The sequence below is a fragment of the Achroia grisella genome, unplaced genomic scaffold, assembly GCF_030625045.1.
Source record: "Achroia grisella isolate CSIRO2021 unplaced genomic scaffold, CSIRO_AGI_Agris_v1 utg487, whole genome shotgun sequence".
Classification (NCBI taxonomy): domain Eukaryota; kingdom Metazoa; phylum Arthropoda; class Insecta; order Lepidoptera; family Pyralidae; genus Achroia; species Achroia grisella.
Window position 1 is genome coordinate 1,179,658 of NW_026712891.1, and position 21,595 is coordinate 1,201,252.

Below are 21,595 nucleotides of genomic sequence, written 5' to 3' on the forward strand. Positions count from 1 at the left end.
AGTACATAGAAGGTATAAAACTATACGTAATATTATTTATATACGTATACGTATGTATATAATAGTATTTTAGAACTTTAACAAAAGGTAATTAAACACAAAAACAAAGTTTGTTAATATTTTTATATGTTTGTGCGCGTCATTTTCGGTTTTCACCAATCTACTATGGCAAGCTATACTAAAATTATGCGTATGTTTTATTCCAATAGCTTACAAACAAAAAATATATACCATTGTCATTCTTAAAAATACCATAGATATGAAGTCGCGGACTTAGCTGCTAGCTAAGTAATATAACATATCTGAAGCAATTTATGTACTTAGTAATTACGTTATTACACTTTTCTGATCTATACGAGGTAATATAAAAATAAGAGATTAAAATGTCTATTATAACTCATTAGGTGTAATGGTACCTAGGTGTGGTAACAATTACCATGCGTGTTGAAAGAAAAGTTCGCGGTCTAGCTATGTAGCGATACTAATATCCTCATACACCTATGTGTATGAGGGCATTGTTTTACTCCTTTTCGTAGGTACCTCCACCATCAAATGAATATTAAAGTAATTAAGTATATTCAGTTCCTAAAATTTTATTAGACATATCTACATGTTTGCATAATTTGCAGATTACATACGTATATTTTGTTAATCCAATTTATTATATATCTTTTATAATGCATTAACTAATTAACTAGTCTACTTAGCTTTAGTATAATAGTTAAGTAAGTATTAACCGGTTTTATACTTAAATGCCCTATAAAACTTGTAATGCACCTATTTATTAACTGCATGAAAATAGTGTATCAGCTTTAGTATTAAAATTCATATTTATTAAATTTATCAGTGAAATATTAACATAAATATCTTGCTCGTTGGGATACAACGTTTCGCCATTAGTGTTGTAGTTTGTAACGGCCCTGATAACATTCCCGTTTCCAGCCCCAACATTTCTGTATCCACGTAGGTAGGTATACTGCAATTACACCTTAAAGATTTGTTAGCAACTACTCTGGCTGTGCCACGAGTTATGAGCATGGACGGTAGCAGAAACACTCTCGCACTTTATTGGTATTGTGATCTGAAATAATCCGAATAAATTCGAAAGTGTGTCTGCTTGTCTATCTATTATCTCTTTTACGATTTGCCTTTTAAACGTAGACGTTGTTATTTAAAAAAAGTAGTCGAAAATGCGAATTTTTAATTATAATAATATTTAGATATTTCTGCGAAATATTTGTTATTAAAAATTTAATTAGGTATTACTATTTTTACTTCTTCAGTGTTTTATTCACTACGATGGGATATTTGAATTAATTATATTTACTAATAATCTATACCAATATTATGAAGTTATACGTCTTAAGTATGGACTTGTTAGATTGTATCTTAAAAGAATTTGTATCAATGTGGGATATCTCTATTGACTTGCATCACTGCACAAGCAAGCTGTGTTCGCGGGCGCCACATCTAGTTCGCCCACGCGTCGCACGCATCGCGAGCTTTCACAAGCATCGCGTACCACAGCCCTCGTACACAACTACGGACATTTACTATTGCCTTGCTCTGCACTATTTTACCTGTGAACACGTCTTCGACGACTGATTTATTTATCATTATTTTGTCGTATTACCTTAGAGCAATGATAAGTAGAAGCAGTATTAACTCTGATAAATAATCCAGTATTTACATATAAGTACTGCGCTATTTTCCCTGCAGAAACAAAATTTTTAATGTTTAAAATATTGATGACATTAAATATTGATGAAATTATTTAATATTTTTTGACACTTTTGTGTCTTTTGTAAATATGTTACATATAATTGGATTTGATCCGATTATTTACGCATTATTACGGCGGGATGCTGCGCGTGACAGCCTTCCTTCAGTCAGCGACGCGGAGCAGCGTGTGCGCACGCGTTCAGCGCCACGTTTCTAACTATTAGGAGCAGTCCATTTGTTTACCAACACGCCTCGATCGATGTACCGTGAGAACCGTTCGATGCCCAACTCTTGAATAAAAGTCACATTATGTCTTGCATACTGAACTGATTTTATCAGTGAATTAAATATTCAATTTGATGACTTTCTGTTAGTAAGATGTCAACACCTCGACCCTTTTATAAGCTGTCGCCGCCAGTTAATATTCTTCTTTGCTCATAAATTACAAGTATAATGTGACAGATGTATTTGTAGCAACTACATTTAAGAGTGTTTAACCAGCGATTGTACGATATGAAGCCCTCAGCTGTTATTGTTTATGTTATCGCACTCGCGATCATCGTCGGGGGCGAGATCAGGATTCGAGGCAAAGTGAGAAAAAGGTACACTATGTACAGGAGGCACCGGGCTATCCAGTCACCATGTAGCTTCAATGAGACTATTATAGATGATGAATGGTCTCTGATGGAGGCTATAGGGAAGTCTAAGTATATATTTACTGGAAAAGTTCTAAATGTAAAGAAATACAAGTCTGAAGAATTTGCAAGTAAAAGATCGAATTTATACAGGGTTTATATGAGACGAGTGCTGAAAGGGGATATAAGTAATTTAAGACAGTTTGTGAAGGTAGATGGCGATTCAGAAGGGACGTTAAGTGGTTCGACTTTTATGTTGGAACGCCCTGATGCGCCGGAGTCGTGTGCGCCAGCACCGCGGCCTCGACTTTCAGCCATTTTTTTGAGTGACGGGGCGTACGTCGATGTGGGAAGGGGACCTTCGCCAAGGCTGCGCCTGCTCACTGATCCAGTGCCCTTGACTCTTTACCACCTGGATAGAATAAATGCAGCAGTAAAAGGTAGGTGGTAGTAACACATAAAATAAAGGTGGATGTTTTTATTCACATTTTGCGAAACATGCGTAACACTTTAATTCTCAAAGTTGAATAACTGTGAAGATTGCCAAGAAGGTCAGTTTATATTGTCAAGTTAATAATGATGTATAAGTCATGCTTACCAGTTCCTATTAGGTTAGCCATCAGCTTATCAGTTTATATGTTACTTAAAGTACTCAGAATATTTACTCTTACACAGTGTTTACTAACTTATTTTGGATGCTTGGGTGTTGCAGATAGTCATTTAAATAAATATAATTTTTTAATTTATTACATTTCATCTGGCTGTACTGACGTTCCTCCAAATATGTTAAGTATGTTGATATATTATTATAGGAAGATTCTAGATATTAGGTAATTTTTTTCTTTAATAAATATGTATAACGAAATGATATAGAATTACAATGTTTATAATAAAATAACATTTTTAGTTTACAATAAAGACCTTCGAAAACAATGAGTCAAAGCAGAAAACGCGATTGTCTGATGAATATATAATTATTGGTTTAGCTTCATAATAGGACATTATAATAATGCGTAGGCGCAACGCTGTACTCATAATGCACGTGAAGGCATTAAGAGTTGATTTTGATCGACGTCTCGACAACTGTTCGTGTAGTTAATAGACTAAATCATCTGGTTTTGTAAGGCCGTACCGACTTATGTAGAACAATTGGGTTTACTTAATTTGGAATGCCAAACAAGTTGAAGGCTCACCAGATTGAACGTAGTGGCTTTATCTCATAGACACCAACCTATATTGCTATAGAAATACATAATGCACATGATAAAGCTTCGGGAATAATAGGGGTAGGTACCGATTCTTCCTCATGTACCACCATTTCCAAGAAGTGTTTGAAAGTCTGCATTATGTCAATTAAAATAGATAACATATGCAGGTACCAAGGGACGCTTTAACTTACCTATCATGATGAAGTTCTACCTAATATCTGAAGAGGTAGTTAATAATCCATGTGTGAGTAATTATTAAATAAATTTGGATGTACAATTGTAGGAGTATATATGATATTTGTATCTTTTGTGTTTGAGCCTTTTGGATCACGTTTTCTTTGTCTTTTTTCGTTTCTTTTTTACCTAGGGCGGTGATACATTTGCTATCTATTTATTTATTCGCTTGTATGTATTTATTGGGATAATATTAATTACTTACTGATAATTATTACTGAAACAATATTTTTACTGCTATGTTGTATTGTGAACTATACAATATTGCGGGTATTATTATTTTATATGTATTTTATGAAAATCTAATTCAGCTATGAAATGGTTCACAAAATTCACAACTTTTACGGGCTTTGAACTTATAACGTACGTAACAATATAACCATCATTAATAAGATAACAAATAAAAATAAAGTTTCAAAAAGAAATAAAATAAAATTTATAATTATTCTATTTTCAATTAAAATTAAATTATACAAACAATATTAGATATTATTATTATTATTTTCATCATGAAATTAGATTTTGATAAAATACATATATAAGTTGAGATGCGTGACATTTTTCTTTGTAAAGAGATATGAAAGAAAGATCTAAATAAGCCGTGAAGGATTTTATCAAAGAGCTTAGTTGAAGCGCAAAAAGACCGCTCCTTCGAGGATTTCCTTAACCTACAATGTCTCCGATAAAGATCATAAATATTTATCAGCAAATACATATCTTTTTCAATCGGGAGTTATCGCGTTTTTATCTTTACAGATATCCCATTATGTCGTTACCTAGTAATCTAGAGCAATTAAAAGCAATTTTAACTACCATCTCCAGTTTACATGATGAGTTCCTGTAATTATTTTGTCATAGGTCTCTTTTGCAATTTGCTCCATCGTAGTAGCTATGGAAAGAATAATCGATTTAAAATTGATTCATGTATTATTTAATAATTAAAATATAAATTAAATGTTTAGAAAACGTGATATTCAATAGAAAATTTCAAAATTGTATATGTAGATATATTTTGTAATACCACAGATAACATAATATTACATAATACCTACTTTTTAATTTTTTTTTATTTGTTACAAAATTATTAAATTAGATTTAGTAAGAAATAAAAAAATATATGTGACTGATTTTTTTAATTAATAAGAGTAAATAACATTATATAAGTTGGAATGTTCTCAGTCCTAATTTATGAAAAGCCTGCCAAAATTTTCATAAATAAACACAATAAATTTAAATAGTAGTATAGAATCTACTAAATTGTAAAAATATTTTGTATTTAATAAAAAGTCACCTCTCATCTTGCTTATAAATGCCAGTGTCCGCGGGGATGAAAACGTAAATAACATTAGCCACGGTAAGATGGTCTTTAATTGAATCCACTGTGGGTCACGAATAGAATTTATTTCGAGTCAAACACCCCGCAATAAATTTTATTGCGAAAGCCGTTTTAACCTAAAAATTCCAAGAAGATCCAATTTAAGCTTCGCATAATCCGGCGACGAGATGAGTATCGCGCGTCTCTTCGCGACCCCCTCCCAAGGTTCCCAGAGCTTTAGAAACGGCGACGCACACGTAGTATCTTACAGTATAAGCATATCTCTGTTGTTGTTTAGCTTCATCTTAGTTGGGGGACTACAGCACTAGCGCCAAGATGATCGGTATCTGTCCGCAAGCCACACGATCCGTGAGAATCCCTTAGATAAAACTTCTGAGCACAGATGTATGCGATTTAATCTGCTTCATTACACTGACTGCATATTCAAGGAGCTCACGCGACGGGAGACTAGTAAACAATCAATTTTTTAAGATATTAGACCTAAACGTGCCGCAATAAGTGTCCATATCGTAGACGATTACCACGCGCCGATACTTTGCTTAGTATCTTGTGATTTAATCACAGGAGGCGGTATTGAGTGTAAAGAAAGTAATGACCAAGTGCATTCGTCACGAAGCAGTGCACCGCACACGAAGATAGCTTCTGGCTGTATTTTGTTTATATTAAATATTTTAGATATTGTAAATATATTTGTACGTAACAATATGCAAAAGATGTATAGATATAAGCCTTGTGACAGAGTTCTTGTACAGCAGTAACTGACTGGAAATATTATTAACTGTCATTGTTTTTCTTTTATTTAATTTATGTCATAATAAACTGAACTAGTTAATTATAATATAAACAAAAATGTCGCTAAGTAAAACAATGGCATATGATATATGATATACAGTAAACACGACATATCGATCTTTGTCATCGGATACAGATTTATAACAAATTTTACATTACTATCTTTATAGACATCACCAGACCGTCGGAAAGATGAATAGACTATCAATCAGATTTTGACATTTCTCACATTTCAATTAAGATATACATTTGTACAACTGTAGTCCGTGAGTGAAATGGAACAGGCATAGATACACACATAGGTGGTGACCTATGTGAAAAATGTTATAAAATATAAACTGCGACGTGAAGATTCGTCAAGAGAGCACGCAGCGACCTGCCCGCCCACTCATGTACCACTTTCCAAATTCCACGTAGAAGCACTTGCAATCCGTTAGGTACCTATATCTGTAAAATAGATACACTAATTAAATTAAAATGGATAATAATATACTATCAATAATCTAGTATTAGTATTGTACGAAAGTAAAATAATAAAGGTTATAAACGGAAATACGTGCAAATAATTAAAAATACAATGTACATTTTGAAAAGGTTAATTTTAAATCTTATCTATTAATTTTACTTTTGTCTGTGTAAGCTTTATAACAAGTATTCATATATGTATATTTAGTTAGTATTACAATTCTACGTTAATCTAGTTTAGGCAGCCAACTGGGAGTTGTTGAAATTCGTGTCGTCCCTTAATAATAGTCGGTTGTTGCTTCCATGAGGCAATTAATTCCTTGCTGGTTGCGAAGCGTACGTTAAACGCTACTGCAGTACACTTTCTTAACATTCTCTAGTATAACCGAATCTATTATACATTTTTATTTGTACATTTGAGTTTTCTAACTACAATGTATTATTTTCTTTTATTATTAGTATTTAAAAAATATGGCATAGGTATGTGCATGCATCACAATGTCGGTACAAAATTAACCAATATTGATAAAAATGCATTACAAGACTGTAATTTGAACACAATAGTAAATATTATGTGTAACTTCTGTAATTTTGTTAAATTTTCATCATAAAGTAAAAATATTTGTAAAAAGCTATGTTGTGAATAAATGCCAAAGTATTAATGAATGTAGTAAAGTACATTCTTCTTTTATGAAGAAGTTTTTAAATTGAGTTTCCATTAGATAGATAAATACGAGGACCTGTTTATGAGAAAAAGAATTTAGAACTTATTTAAAACTGGAAAAAAGTTATCACTAAGCTTACAACATTACGCTTAAAAGGTTCATTACCCAAAGAAGTTTTAGCATTGCAAATAACTCTGTGTACATTCAAGTACATCGGTATGCAAAATGGACTGATATAAAACACCGTAAAATTTCCCAGAGTGGCCCACCCCGACACTGGTGCATGAATATTCAGGGGCGTGTCGGGCGCCACTCGCGTTCGGCAATAACTGTTAACTCGTGTCTCGTGTAGTGTAGGTAGAACCACCCGTGGTCTACCCTATTCGACTGTGCACTGCACTTACTTCTCTCTGTACTTCACTTAGCGAATAACTTTATGTTATTATAAAAAATAACTTTCTTTTACTATCAATCAACAAAATCATAGACAAATAAGAGATACCAAACCTGATTGGAAGAATAGGTATATTAGCGTAATAGGCAGTAAACACTTAAGCCACATATTACGGGTAACGTAATTCTACGTTTATTTACGTTGATGAAGGTTGCATTGAATTGCGAGGTCTCCAGTCTACGCGCGAGGCTGCGCTGGCGCACGCGTCTCGGTGGCGCCAAAGCTGACTCTTGCGCAACTTCGTGACAGCCGCGTTTACGACTCTTCCCAATCAAAAGATTCCACCAATAAGGGCACTGAAATGTCTTTTGTTTATATCCCAATCAAAAACTACATAAAATAAGTCAGAACACAGATGCAATAAAGATGAGGGTTCGGCTTTTAGTGTTATTATTGTACTACTGCTTCACTGTTATTCATACTGAGCAACATTTTAGGGGTATAGTGAAGAAGCGGAACACGTTCCGCCACAAGAAAAACACAAATGTGCACAAATGTCTTTTAAACGAGACGATAACTAATGACTACGAGATTTTGTCGTCAGCCGTGTCTGAATCTAAATACATTTTTACAGCGAGGGTGTTAAGCGTAAAGAAGATAAAGCGAGGGAACAAACCCAATGTAAAAATATTTATTGCTTACAAACTATACATACTTCTAGTAATGAAAGGAAACGTAGAAGATCTGAAACATCATGTATATTCAGGAGATGAGCGTAGCTTGAATGGGGCAATTGTATTTGTGGAATGGTTACAGACAAATAAGTGTGCTTACAAATTGTATAGACATTCATCGGCTATATTTTTGAGTGATGGTATTTATGAAGCCTACACCAGAGGGAACAAGCCACAGCTTCGGCTCTTGAACGAGGCACTTCCACTGTCACTTTACAATTTGGATAGAATAAATGCCGCTTTGAAAGGTAAATGTTTACAGTCCTAAGGTGTCGGCATTTGTGGTTCTTGTATACAAGTTATAAAGTTACATATGTCTTGAATGTGGTCACTGTTGTAATTAGATTAATTGCGTTTACCCACAGAAAACATGACAGTACTGCTGTTTATATAAGTGAAATATATAGGACAGAATATTATATAATTGGAATTGACAACTTGTGATAGATTGTCAATTTAAATTAACAACAAAAATATTTTGTCCTAAACATAATATTTTATCAAAAAGTTGCAACAATATAGATATCCCATAAAAACAGTGATTAGATTCACTGTTTTACAATATTTAGTGTTTATTCCACTTATGTACCACAATAATAAACATTAACAATAACTAGTTACTTATCGCACTTTACACATAATCTTAAATGATAAATTAATACTTAAAAGTCTAGCTACGCTATCATTTTCTATATATCTGTCACATGTGCACTTTAGTCGTAGTAACTCATTTCTTCCATCAGCAGATGGTAGACCTATAAAAAACCTACGCCTACATAAAAAATGAAATTATGTTATAATAGTCGAAAGTTAGAGAGTTCTGTGTGACTCAACTGCCATGGAGTGGTATTTAGCTCTGAATGGTAAGAAACTTAATGCAATGTAAACCTAACGCACAAAAATTTGGGAGGAATGGATTTCTATCGACCACTACGTCAAAATCGAATTATTCCACTTGAAACCAACGTGATGTATTTCAATTTAATTCGTAATTATGAGTTCTAGTACATTCACATTGTTTTGTCAACGCTCTAAACTTCTTTAAATATAAATTTAATGAAGAACTTTAGAAAACTTTTTATTCTATTTGGACTAAAAATCTATACGCAAAATTATACAATATCCATTCGTATCTATATTAGTTACTATTTTACATGGGCGGTAAACATGTCTGGTACTTTCAGTAACGCAAAAGATCAAAAGATCTGTGGACTCTGTGTTCCCAGAAAAGAAAGTGGTTTGTGTGGGTTCATAGTATTGTATGTTAAGAAGCTTCATATCTTAATATTTTCTTACTCTAATTGTGTTTATTATATAAAAAGGTCGACGTGGTGGTGCATAAATTTTCGTTTGTATTCCAGTTTCTAATTAAAAGTAGTTTATGCATATAAGCAATATGGAAGTTATTATTATTAGAAGGTGTACGTGTTATATTGGAGAATTTGGACTTTTTTTATTAGATCGAAAGATTGGGCATGACTGGATACACATATTTACTGATATTTAAAATATTTGTGATAATTGTTTTCTGTAGTTGGTTTTCTATTATTTTTGAGCAACTCATGATGATGTTGATGATGGTTATCACTTTAACAGTGAGTAGACAGAAACAAAAACTAGAAAATCTTTGGTTTTTGTTTATAAAATATAATTTGAATTTGATCCATATCTATTTAATTTTATGTCAAAACATTGTGAATATATGATTGAATATTCAACTGAACTGAGAACAACTGAAACAACAGTTTTAAATTGTACAGTTACCTTAAATACAGTCATATTGAAATTTTTTTTTGTGTTATCAATAATGAACTGACAGTTAAATTGAAATAATATTATTTGTTTTTATTATATTCATTATTATTTTGTATATGATGTCCTAAATATTTTTGGAAAACAATATAAGTCCAACAGAATAAAAATATGAATTGGCCTTAAATTCTGAACTAATTAAAAATTAATTTATTTATTTAAATTAATGACTATATACTTAAAGTTCAATGATGTCACATCAAGTATTAAATAGATTAATACAGAAAAAAAATATGACTATATACAAGTTCAATGATGTTTTATTGTTAACATTTTTTGTAAAGAATTATTATATTATACCACACAGTCGGTTATTTATGAAGCCGACTGTACGATCATGGTAAAACAATGGTTAAATTTTTAAAAGCTATTTGCAATGTTATTATGAACACCAAAAACGGTATGGTCCGTGATGTAGGTGGAGGTTGGATTATGCTATATAATAATCTATTCTTATGGCTTATAGTTTAAAGCTCAAAATCGAGTGGAACTATTATCCAGTTCACTGCGAGTCATGCAATTTACTCTGGTGAAAACGTTAAAGACTTCAATGTTATGGTACACATTGTATGCGATTTTACTTCATTTTTCAACGCAGCTATGTTCACGTACTAATGGGGAGGATGGGAGAATATAATTTTTAAAGGTACTAAAAAAAATAGGAGTCGGTATTTATAAACCTCATACTTAAATTATCGGTCAGATGGAATTGAATTATACGGTATTTGCCCGTAACAAGCGACTTTATAAAAACTATATAAAACACCGTTTTTAGAAATTTTCACATTTGTTATAATATATATGATACCTACATGTATATCGTAGGATACAAGGATTTCCAAGTCTTCCACAATAAAACTTCTTTCAGATGTGACAAGGTAAAAAGAATAGTAGACATTGATCAGTTTTAAAAACCGAATCACATTGAGAACATCGTTATTGCTTTTCTACCGATTTGGCAATGAGGTCAAAAAAAGTTTTCTCTTTGGAAAAGGGAATTATTTTTGTTGAAATTTAATATTTAGCATAAAACTGAAAATAACTTAACTACAAAGGTTGTATGCATAGAATATTCTGTTGCCTTAGGGACGTCCTAATTAGTGATGAATAAATACGGGGGAAGATTATCTTTGTTCATAATTTCAAGCATAAATTACATAAATTTAGGTTTCTAATTAGATGATTACTTATTTACTGGTCTTATTTATAGGAGCAAGTATGTTTAAGAAAATGTAATTAGAAGAAATGATGTGTTTACAATATATTTATTCAAACAATCCTTATGCATAATATATATATTAAACCTTGGCTAACTTCAAAATTCTTTTATGTTGGAAGGATTCCATACTAATTTCTTTGCTTTAATTTTATAACTAGTGATTTATATATATCGTTTTTATATTTTGTTATAGTTTAGTTATACTGCATACTATATATATATACATAGTATACTACTATATATATAGTATACTATATTATACAGTATAACTAAACGTATAAGAATTCCGGAAGAAATTTTTGAAGTGATAACGAAAACTGTATCAGGATTGGTGCGTGGTTAAAAGAGGTACGCGGAGAAACAGGCAGACGTAAATAACGATTTTACTTTATACTGTAATATTTATAGTTGAACAAATTTGGCATAGCTACATATATATGTATATACTTTTTGATAGCTAGTATAAGGTAGCTAGTATATTAAGTAGAGAAATGAGAGGATAAAAGTGTTACTTGGACTTGTATGTTCTGACATATTACGATATTTGGACATTTTTGAACATGTTTATCCGACTGTACGGTTTATGTGTGTGCTTTTAAGCTATACAGTTTCGTTAGTACCGACATAAAAGACGTCGCTAAACAGTGAAGCTGAAGGCAATGGTGGGTGAAGGTGATAAGTGAATTTTGGTGTACAACATTAGACTAAGCTGTGCAGCAGGGTAACGCAAGAGAAAATGTTTTTGTTTATCGTGAATTAGGAAGGGAATACAATAAGAAACAATCGATAAACAACGAATTGACTTAGGGTTATGGCACTCACAATGATGATCATGTAATTTTATTTAATGTATTCCCATAGCAGATATGAACTAACTGTAATGATAATAAAAACATGATGTTACATTAACATCTATTTCGATATATAGTTATAGGAAAGAAATTTATACTATAAAGGACTTAACACCTATCGGTTCCCATAAATGAATCGGTCGTAATGGTAGCCTTTCACTAGGCATATAAAGTCAGTTTGATCTTCATCTTCATCAGTTCATAGAAACCATCGTGGTCAATTCCCTGTGAATTCGTCATGAAGGGCTAATACTATTCCACAGCACTGGCGGGAGCACCATTCAAACATTACCCATTTCCCTTCTCTAATTAGCCGAACTAGACGATAGGAATAGTCATAATAAATGAAGTGTATAAGCGACCGGAATTATTCTATTGAAATAAGTGATTTACGAATATGAATTTAAGAAGGAATTTCGCCTAATACGCTACGAAGATGGATTGCAACACAATTTTATATTATTTGTTTTGCACTGACAACACAGCACACAAAGCATAAAACGTTTTGTTCCCCTAGGCGCCTCTTACGGCATCATGTAGATGAAAAAGAACGGTGACATAACGTACCTATTCCTATTCTTAGTTTTAAGAAGCAAGATAAATATTGTATAAAATACTTTTCATTGAAAATAATTTATATATTTTTTAATAAACCGTTGAGTGGACAGATGCATTCCAGAGAAACTTATTTATAATCAAAGAGTAACTATACCCATAACTATAGAATGTTTGTAACTGGATTGAAAATAATAATAATAAACAAATCAGCTTGTTTTATCATAAATAACTGAGCATTAATCCAAGGAATAGTTCATATGCTAAATTGACAGAACTAACCATACCTCCATACCAATCACAGATAATATATTACCAATACTATAAAGGCGGAAGTATGTTTGACTATCTTTAATTTTTAGGACTAAATAGATTTTAATGTAATTAAAAATGCACGAGGACGACCATAGGCTTATCATGTACCTATGTCCAAAATGCCAAGGTAGTCCCGGGTATGAGATTTAAATTTTTTGTAACTGTGAGTATACAGAAAAATTCATAATAAATAAACTTCCTTCAGATCACTGTGGTCAAGTTGTTAAGTTTAACAGTCAGATCAATAAAGTCAACAATAATAAAAAATCAAAAAGACAAATAAATGTTTACAATATTAACAAATACAAAAGCGCGATTAAAAATAAATTGGATTTGCAGTTACAATATAGTAATAATCCTGATTATCTTTACACCAAGCTAATTACTATTCTATCAGGAGAATATGAACAATTTTTCAAGAAAAAAGAAGTTTATGTTAAATCTAAATTCACGGAATGGGCAACAGTAGGTATACTTAAAAGTAGAAATATTTTGTTTGATTTATACGATCAAAAAAAATATCGATTTGATGACAAATTCACCACTTATGTGAAAAATTATTCGAAAATTTTTAAAAAGTTTGTATTACGGCTAAATCTAATTATATTAATAAACAAATTAACCAGTCTTCTGACAAAATTAAAACCATCTGGGGCATTATAAATAAAGATAGCGGAAGATCTAAATTAGCCTATAATCAATTTGCATTAAATTATGATAATAAATTAATAACAGCAACAAAAGATGTAGTTAATGTTTTTGAAGATTTTTTTGCTAATAATTAATATTACATCTTCTTTGGACTCATCTCCATCTCGGCAAAAATATTGCTCGAGTCTAATATCGGTTGTTGTGCTTTAAGATTTAAATTTTCACATGTTAGCCCCGTTCATATCATAAAAATATTCAAACATCTAAATTTAAAAAATACAGAAGACCTTTGGGGCATGTCTGTAAAAGTAGTTAGTTCTTTCATAGATATTGTTGCTCCATATCTAGCTACTATTTTTAATAAATGTATTGATAATGGGACTTTTCCACAATTAATGAAGTTTAGCAAATTAATCCCACTATTTAAATCAGGAGATAAATTTGAGCCAGGGAACTATAGACCTATATCTATTTTGCCAGTTCTAAGTAAGGTGTTTGAAAAGATAATGTTAAATCAAATGTTACAACACTTCAGGGATAACCGACTACTTCACAGTCAACAATATGGTTTCACCGCCGGCAAGTCTACCACTGACGCAGGTGTAGCGCTGATAACATATTTTCCAATCATGGGAGAAGTCACAGGATGCACTCGGAGTTTTTTGTGACCTATCAAAGGCATTTGATTGCGTGGATCATAAAACACTTTTGTACAAGCTCGAACATTATGGTATAAAAGATAATGATCTAAAATTAATGAGAACTTATTTAGAGGATAGGGTCCAAACTGTAGATATTGACGGTATAAAATCTAAGGGAGCTAATATTGGGATGGGCGTTCCACAAGGGTCAATCTTAGGCCCCTTTCTCTTTTTAATTTACATAAATGACCTTCCCTTTATGGTAGAGAAAATTGCAGATATAGTGCTGTTTGCGGATGATACTTCGTTAGTGTTTAAAATTGGACGTCAAACTAATCAATTAGACGATGTAAATTGTGCTATGTCTGCTATAATAAATTGGTTTACATGTAATAACCTATTATTAAATTCCAGCAAAACAAAGTGTATAAAATTTACACTTCCTAATGTAAGACCAATAAATACACAGTTATTGCTTAATGACGAAATAGTAAATTTTGTTAATGATACAGTTTTTTTAGGTATAACAGTGGACTCGAAATTACAAAGGGGGCCCCATATTTCAAAATTGGCCAATAGACTCAGTTCAGCTGCATATGCAATTAGAAGAATTAGGCAATTAACAGACGTGGCGACGGCTAAACTTGTATACTTTAGTTATTTCCATAGCATTATGTCATATGGTATACTACTGTGGGGTAAAGCAGCCGATATAAATACTATATTTATTTTACAAAAGAGAGCCATACGTTCTATTTATGGTATGGGTTCAAGAGAGTCATTACGTCAGTGTTTTAAAGATTCAAATATCCTCACCGTTACTTCACAATACATTTATGAGAATATCATGTATACACGGAAGAATTTAGACAGTTTTAGAAAACTTAAAGACTGTACAAATGAAACTTACGCAATAAAAATAAGCTAATTTTACCTAAATGCCGCCTGCACAAAGTCAGTAATTCATTCTATGGTAATTGCGTAAGATTTTATAATAAACTGCCAGAATCTGCACTAAATCTGACAGAGAGGCAATTCAAATCTTATATTAAACAATTTTTGTGTAAGAAAGCCTATTACAGGATAGACGAATTCATAGAAGAAACATATCAAGTAAATAATTAGTTTATTAGCATACAACATTATAATTTGTTTATCTCATTGCTTTCTTGATTCAATTATTTTAGAAATATGAAAGCGTAGCGGATTTTGTATTAATTGCCGCATGCATTTTTATGTGAAATGTGAATACTATAAACATCAGATGGCAATTGTGAGTAGCTATGACGTGGTCTGGTGTTTTGAGTAGTTTAAAATGTCCAGATGGATCCCTATATCGAGCGCAGTGATCATCCGTCATACTCGTGAACGGGTGCTGCTTGTAGGGACTGGTCTGCTCTAATCACTATGACTGATTTCCTCTTATTAATTGTTTAACCAGTTGGTTATGTATTCAATATTTTTTTTCTTTTTGAGTATTTAATTGAATTAGTGCTAATCGGTGGTTTGTATTCACACACTTAAACTTAAATTGTAAGTAAGAATAAATTATTTAAAAGAGCAACACACAAGTTTCTTGCTTGTTCTTCTTGTGATGAGACAGCATTCCGAATGAGCGGTAGATTAAAAAAAAAAAAAATGTTATGACTATTCAAAAGTGCTTCAATGTAAGTTTATTTGAATAAATGATTTTCTATTCTATTCTTAAAAAAATAATATAGTGAACAATACAAATAGAACGTAAGAATGCTTCGCAGTTATTTGCAGGAAAATTTACTTAAAGGAAATAAATAAACAGAATTAATAGTAAGTAGGAAGGCACGGCTTTCTATTATTATGTACAGTATGTATCTGTAATAGTTTACGATCGTACTGGAGAGTAGGCAAACGTAATTTGTATTACGCCTTACGAACTGGATCGCCCACGCAGCCGCGCCAGGCCATGCGCCCGCCTCGAATCCTCTCACGACCAGCGGCATGACTCATAATAATAATATGATTATTCTGTACTCTGATTATTGATTATACCGTGACATCGATGCATGTTTGTCATGAAACACGTAATGTATTACCACGCCCATGTATTACAAACAAATATTTTTTTCAATATTTGTTTGTAATTGAAAATTGAAAAGATTAATTGAAATAAAATATTGTTGACAATATTTTATTATAGATTAATGACGAATATTATAATAGTCGAATATAATTTACTATATCATGAGCTTCGCAGATTATTTCATATTATGATGATATAATTTTAAATATACATATGCATATAATAATATACCTACCACTTGAGTGTCTTGTCAGTACTTCTCAACTCAAGCAGCCAGTACATCTTTACAATAGGATCAAAAATAGTAATCAAATTGACATAGATAGCTTTCTTAGTTGATCATTAATGAATAATTAATTAGAGTTAACATCTTGTGTTTTCTTTGTAAATATCTATATATACCTAAGTAAAAGATGCATCTATAAATTTCTAACAATACAAACAACCCTTAATTTGCGATTAGATGGCGCTGTATAAAATAACGTGGGCTATTCATTGTTATCAGTAAATAATTACTCGATTAATGTCGTATTTATTAGTAATTAGATAGATTCTATATTACCTAACAAGATGAAAAATTCCACATCTCCCGTGGTGTGGTGGGACAATTCAGTGAAATCTCGAAACCAGTTGTTTATACCGGTTTATGTCCTGATTCATTATGCTATCGGTTAATTACGCTTCGGTGGTCGTGTCATATAAAATAATGGTTTGACAGTATGTTTCACGATAAGTTAATCTATGTTTACCTACCTACATCTATGTCCGTTATTGGAATTCACTTATAAGAATATTATTTTTGCCTTTATTTTATTGTCAAATTACAGTTAGTGCTAACAATATATGACCCGAAGCATAAGGCATTTATGAAATCGATAAAAATTACTATTATTATAATTATGAAGTTTAAATGTACAAAATAAGTAAGTTTTATTAAGAAACCGGTAAACTTGCGGTCCGAAAAAAAAAATCAATAACAGAAAAGGGATGTTTCTGGATCTTTTCCGTTATTGAAACGTCAGGATAAAAACTACACTAAATTCACTAATGGAACTTTTCTAAGTTTTCTTTTGTCTACTTGTCTCTGCGTGTTGTCTAAGTGTAAGATAATTATATATTTATGTTATGAGTAATTTAATGTTTATTAAGTTCCGAGTATAAATATTTATAAAATACTGAATGGAGACCTAAGTCTGTCCTCATTTAACTATATTTAATCTCCTGTTATGTTTCATTATCACTAGTGGTACTTTTGTAGGCTACTGTAATTGTTTGTATTGGTCGTATATTTGCCATCAATGTGGTATATAAAAAAAATACAAATTATTAACCCGATAAAAAAAAAACAAATAGCCACACCGACAGGGACACTTTTATTTCAATAATATTAGTATTGATATCTAATCAATCGGAATTGAGGGCAACGGTCAAGTGGCTATCTAGATTTAGACTGAGAGGTCATCAGTCTAAATATATCCTATATTGAATATTTATGTTATCTATTCTCTTCAGAACAAAACAAAAGTACATACCACACCTACTAACTGTTTTACAGCAGAAATAAACTAGTTAGATAAATAGCCGTAGGTTTAACTGCCGCACTGCCTTGCTACCGATGGTCACAGGTTCTGTTTCTCTCAGTATACAAAGTTACATATATATATATATATATAAGTATTAGTAGTTTAGTACCAGTAGTATAAACTCCGCTTAGTTTATGATTATGTAGCGTAAGTCAATTAATAATAATACCCAAGCGAGCTATATTTAATAGCAGCATTTTCGTCCTAATATAACAGTGTTTGATTGCCTAACAATTATTCCTCTTGACTATTAGATACACATTGATTAAAGGCTTGATAGCTATTTCACTATATTAGCGATCAAATGTTATGATAGATATTGTGTTGTGTTTGGAAACTAAGCTCCCACTTGTGTTCTTGATCATATTGTCATCAATAACATTAATTATTGAGTAAGACATTACACGTATCAATAGAATATTGGTCTATTCACTTTGCTATCAGCTGTGTTAATTAGAATGTATACCTCAACTCGTAGTTGAATAATAGATGCTAAATTAGTTGATACAGATGTTATGTGTAAGGCAAATATTTGATGAAGCTGGAGTTACTCTATTTATCTACTCAATTGTAATGTACTTTTTGTTTTTATTATTTTCTTATATTATTACGTCACAAAATATGTTTTAAGTAGTTAAAATATAGCAGTAGACACGTTGGTTAATGAGTTAAAAATAACAATACTTTTAGGATAATAATAATAAAAATATATTTATTAGGATTACATGAGTATCAATAATAGTTGTACTATTATTATCTATTATATGATACCTATATATTATTGTACTATTAGGTGCATTCTATACCCCCTTATGAGATTTTGTGATATTGATTCTAAATTGTCGTAACAGGCTACATCATATTATATAAACTATCACAGGTCTAGTTTCTAACTAAGTGGTAATTCCGATATCGCAGACTTAATTTATAACTTAAATTATTACATAAAACCTAACGTGTATTCCATATAATAAAATATATAATATAATAAAATTGTAGTTTCTAACAGAGTAATTACAGCAAAAGTAATATTATAAACAAAAGTGTGTTTTATTTTGTCTGTATGTCACTTTGTTACCTTTTTACCACTTAACAACTGGCTCATTCGTAATGTGGGTCTAGAAAGATAGAGCAGGCAAAGTCGTAGACTATAACTTGCAGCACATAGGATTTTAGAACCATTTTTGTTTGTGTACTTATATATTTACGGCAACTTTTTGTTTATCATCACCCAATTTAACGCTTCAAGAGCATTAAGGCGCTTATATTAAGAAATGTTAATACAAGCCGTAAGAGGCATTTACCTTGGATGATATTAAATAAGCTCGGATAAAAATTACATAATTTTGGTGTTTATGGATTGCATTTAAATCATAATTATATACAATATGTTTATTCATTTGCTTTCATAAACAGCTTTGAATAAAAAAATAAGAGTGCGAGTTTAATATATTATAATATTGCGCAGTAGAATATAATAGACATGTAATAATATACAGTATATATAGTTTATAATATTTACTGCGACAGATGGTTAGCCAGACGACAAAGCGAGATCAATAGGCACCAATCCTAAAAGCGTTTCCGCGACTTTTCCTTTGTAAATACCCGCATTGTGTGCGGCAATGAAATGCCAAGATCCATAAAGAAAGAGTTCTTTAGCTACCTATAAGAAATTCCTTTCACAAGCTTACTATAAAAAGCTTAGCCTTTTTTGCTGGTATGCCTATATTTGGATGTAAGTACGAGATATATGATTACGGCTCACTTAACATTTTATCTTGTTTAAAGACTGTATTAACAGCTACACGAATGCGACACTTTATAAACGCTATGGCGTGTCTAAGTGGATGCCTCTTATGGTGCACACTCTATATGCAGATGAAATTCAAGAACTGTTACACCAAACATCATAATTGATTTGTTTTACAGTCGGTGCGTTTACGTACCTTCAATCCGAGTCATTATTGTTTGTCAATAATGGTAATGGAAGTCAGCGCTGTAGTTGGAAATTGTTATGTACCGTTCAGTGTTGCGCATACCGATACTTATGCGACAGCGAGGCGATGAGTCTGCGATGTTGTTAATTGCTTTTATTTTAAAACTAGCTAAATTCTGCGATGATACCTACATGAATTTGGATAAAAAGTATCCTATACGTATATGTAAATATAGGATATGATGCATTGTATACTAAATTGCGTACAAGTTTTCAGTTTTATAATAAATTACTAGTGTTTGGTTGCCGCTACATGATTAATAAAACTTTTGATTGGACGTAGGTATGCACTATAATTATTATGATTATATTTTCCATTTGAATAATTGCTCATCATAGAAACAATAACAAATCTTAAGTATCAATAAATTATGATTGAATAATTTTAGGTAATTGAATAAAATTTGAATAGACATTGGCAAAATTTACGATTTCGAGTGACTAAATGTGATCAAAACTTTTCTGACACAATTATAACTTTCATGGAAAATACTCTTTGACAACTTTATTAACTGTCTGAAAATAAATTTTATCTATAATAACATATTAATAGATATGATAATTTGATTTTTGAAGTTACTTAAACATATTTTCATATTTTTAAATTATAGTCATATCTAATAGAATATCAAAAGAAAAAAAAGGTAAATATTAAGTAAATATTGCCAATACTAACCATAAAATATAAATTAAGATTTCTTTATTTTAATATAACACAAAAATATAAAAATAAATATAGGCGAATTGGGAATTAACCCTTTGTGCATTTTATTTTAAGATTGAAATGTCAAATAAATAGATCTATGACAACTTGATGTGGTAAATACCAATGGATATATATCATTGAGATTAATGTGATGCTTATCCATAGTGAAGATAAGGTTTGCCTCTGTATTCAATATTGTTATTACCATTTGTAATCTTTTAAACTACACGCAAACGTACGCAAAGAAAGATGAGTAGAATAAGCCAGATAGTTACACGTGTAAACTATGACGATATGTTCAAAGTTTTCTTATCGAGTTACAATAAATAGTTTTAAAATGTATTTGCATATACTATATATATATATATTGAGGTGCATACAATAAATGGAACTGAATGGTGTACTACTTCTGAATTATATATATATTATACATACCTATATATAGGGATCTATGGCAGAGTATGTTAATTTTTTTATCATTTAAATGGTCAGAACGAATTGAATGTGTAAATATGTATAACCTCTGAATATTTTTGGTCTCGAAGTATTCTTATGTATCATCGGTATCCACAATCCTAAAGGCAAGTTTGCTTACTAGCATGCTAGTGGGTGGGTGTGAGCGTGAGAAACAAACAGATACTGTCGTGTTCACGGTCCCCGGTCCACGGTCGTTCAGAAAAATTCGATCCCTTAATAGGCATTGAATGGTGTATAATTGCTTTTTAGGCTATCACTATTTATTACCGATCACGCGACTTAACACAATGAAGCTCTGTTTAGTTGTGTCAAGCGTTCAAGATAAAGTAGTAGAACAGAATCAGGGTTGCCAACCTTCAAACATTTAGCTTCAACTCTTACGAAGATGTAAATAATCTCGTATTGTTGGCTAAATGTGGTATATTGGCTCTAATCTTGTTTTTTAAGTAATTAGAATTTCAAACGAGCTGACGGCTCACTTGGTGGTAAGCGATAATCTTCGCGTCTTCTATTTATGTAAGTATATGAACGGCACTACGGCC

At 31.5% G+C, this 21,595-nt stretch overlaps 1 protein-coding gene across 1 annotated transcript in view; it reads left to right on the forward strand.

The window, feature by feature from the left end:
- The first annotated feature begins 1,949 nt into the window (after positions 1 to 1,949).
- Positions 1,950 to 21,595, forward strand: part of LOC131846069 (agrin-like) — a 177,622-nt gene continuing 157,976 nt past the window's right edge. The window contains exon 1 of the mRNA XM_059195289.1: positions 1,950 to 2,797. Within this exon, the coding sequence (XP_059051272.1) occupies positions 2,236 to 2,797 (562 nt within the window). The 5' untranslated portion in view covers positions 1,950 to 2,235. The remainder of the gene's footprint in view (positions 2,798 to 21,595) is intronic.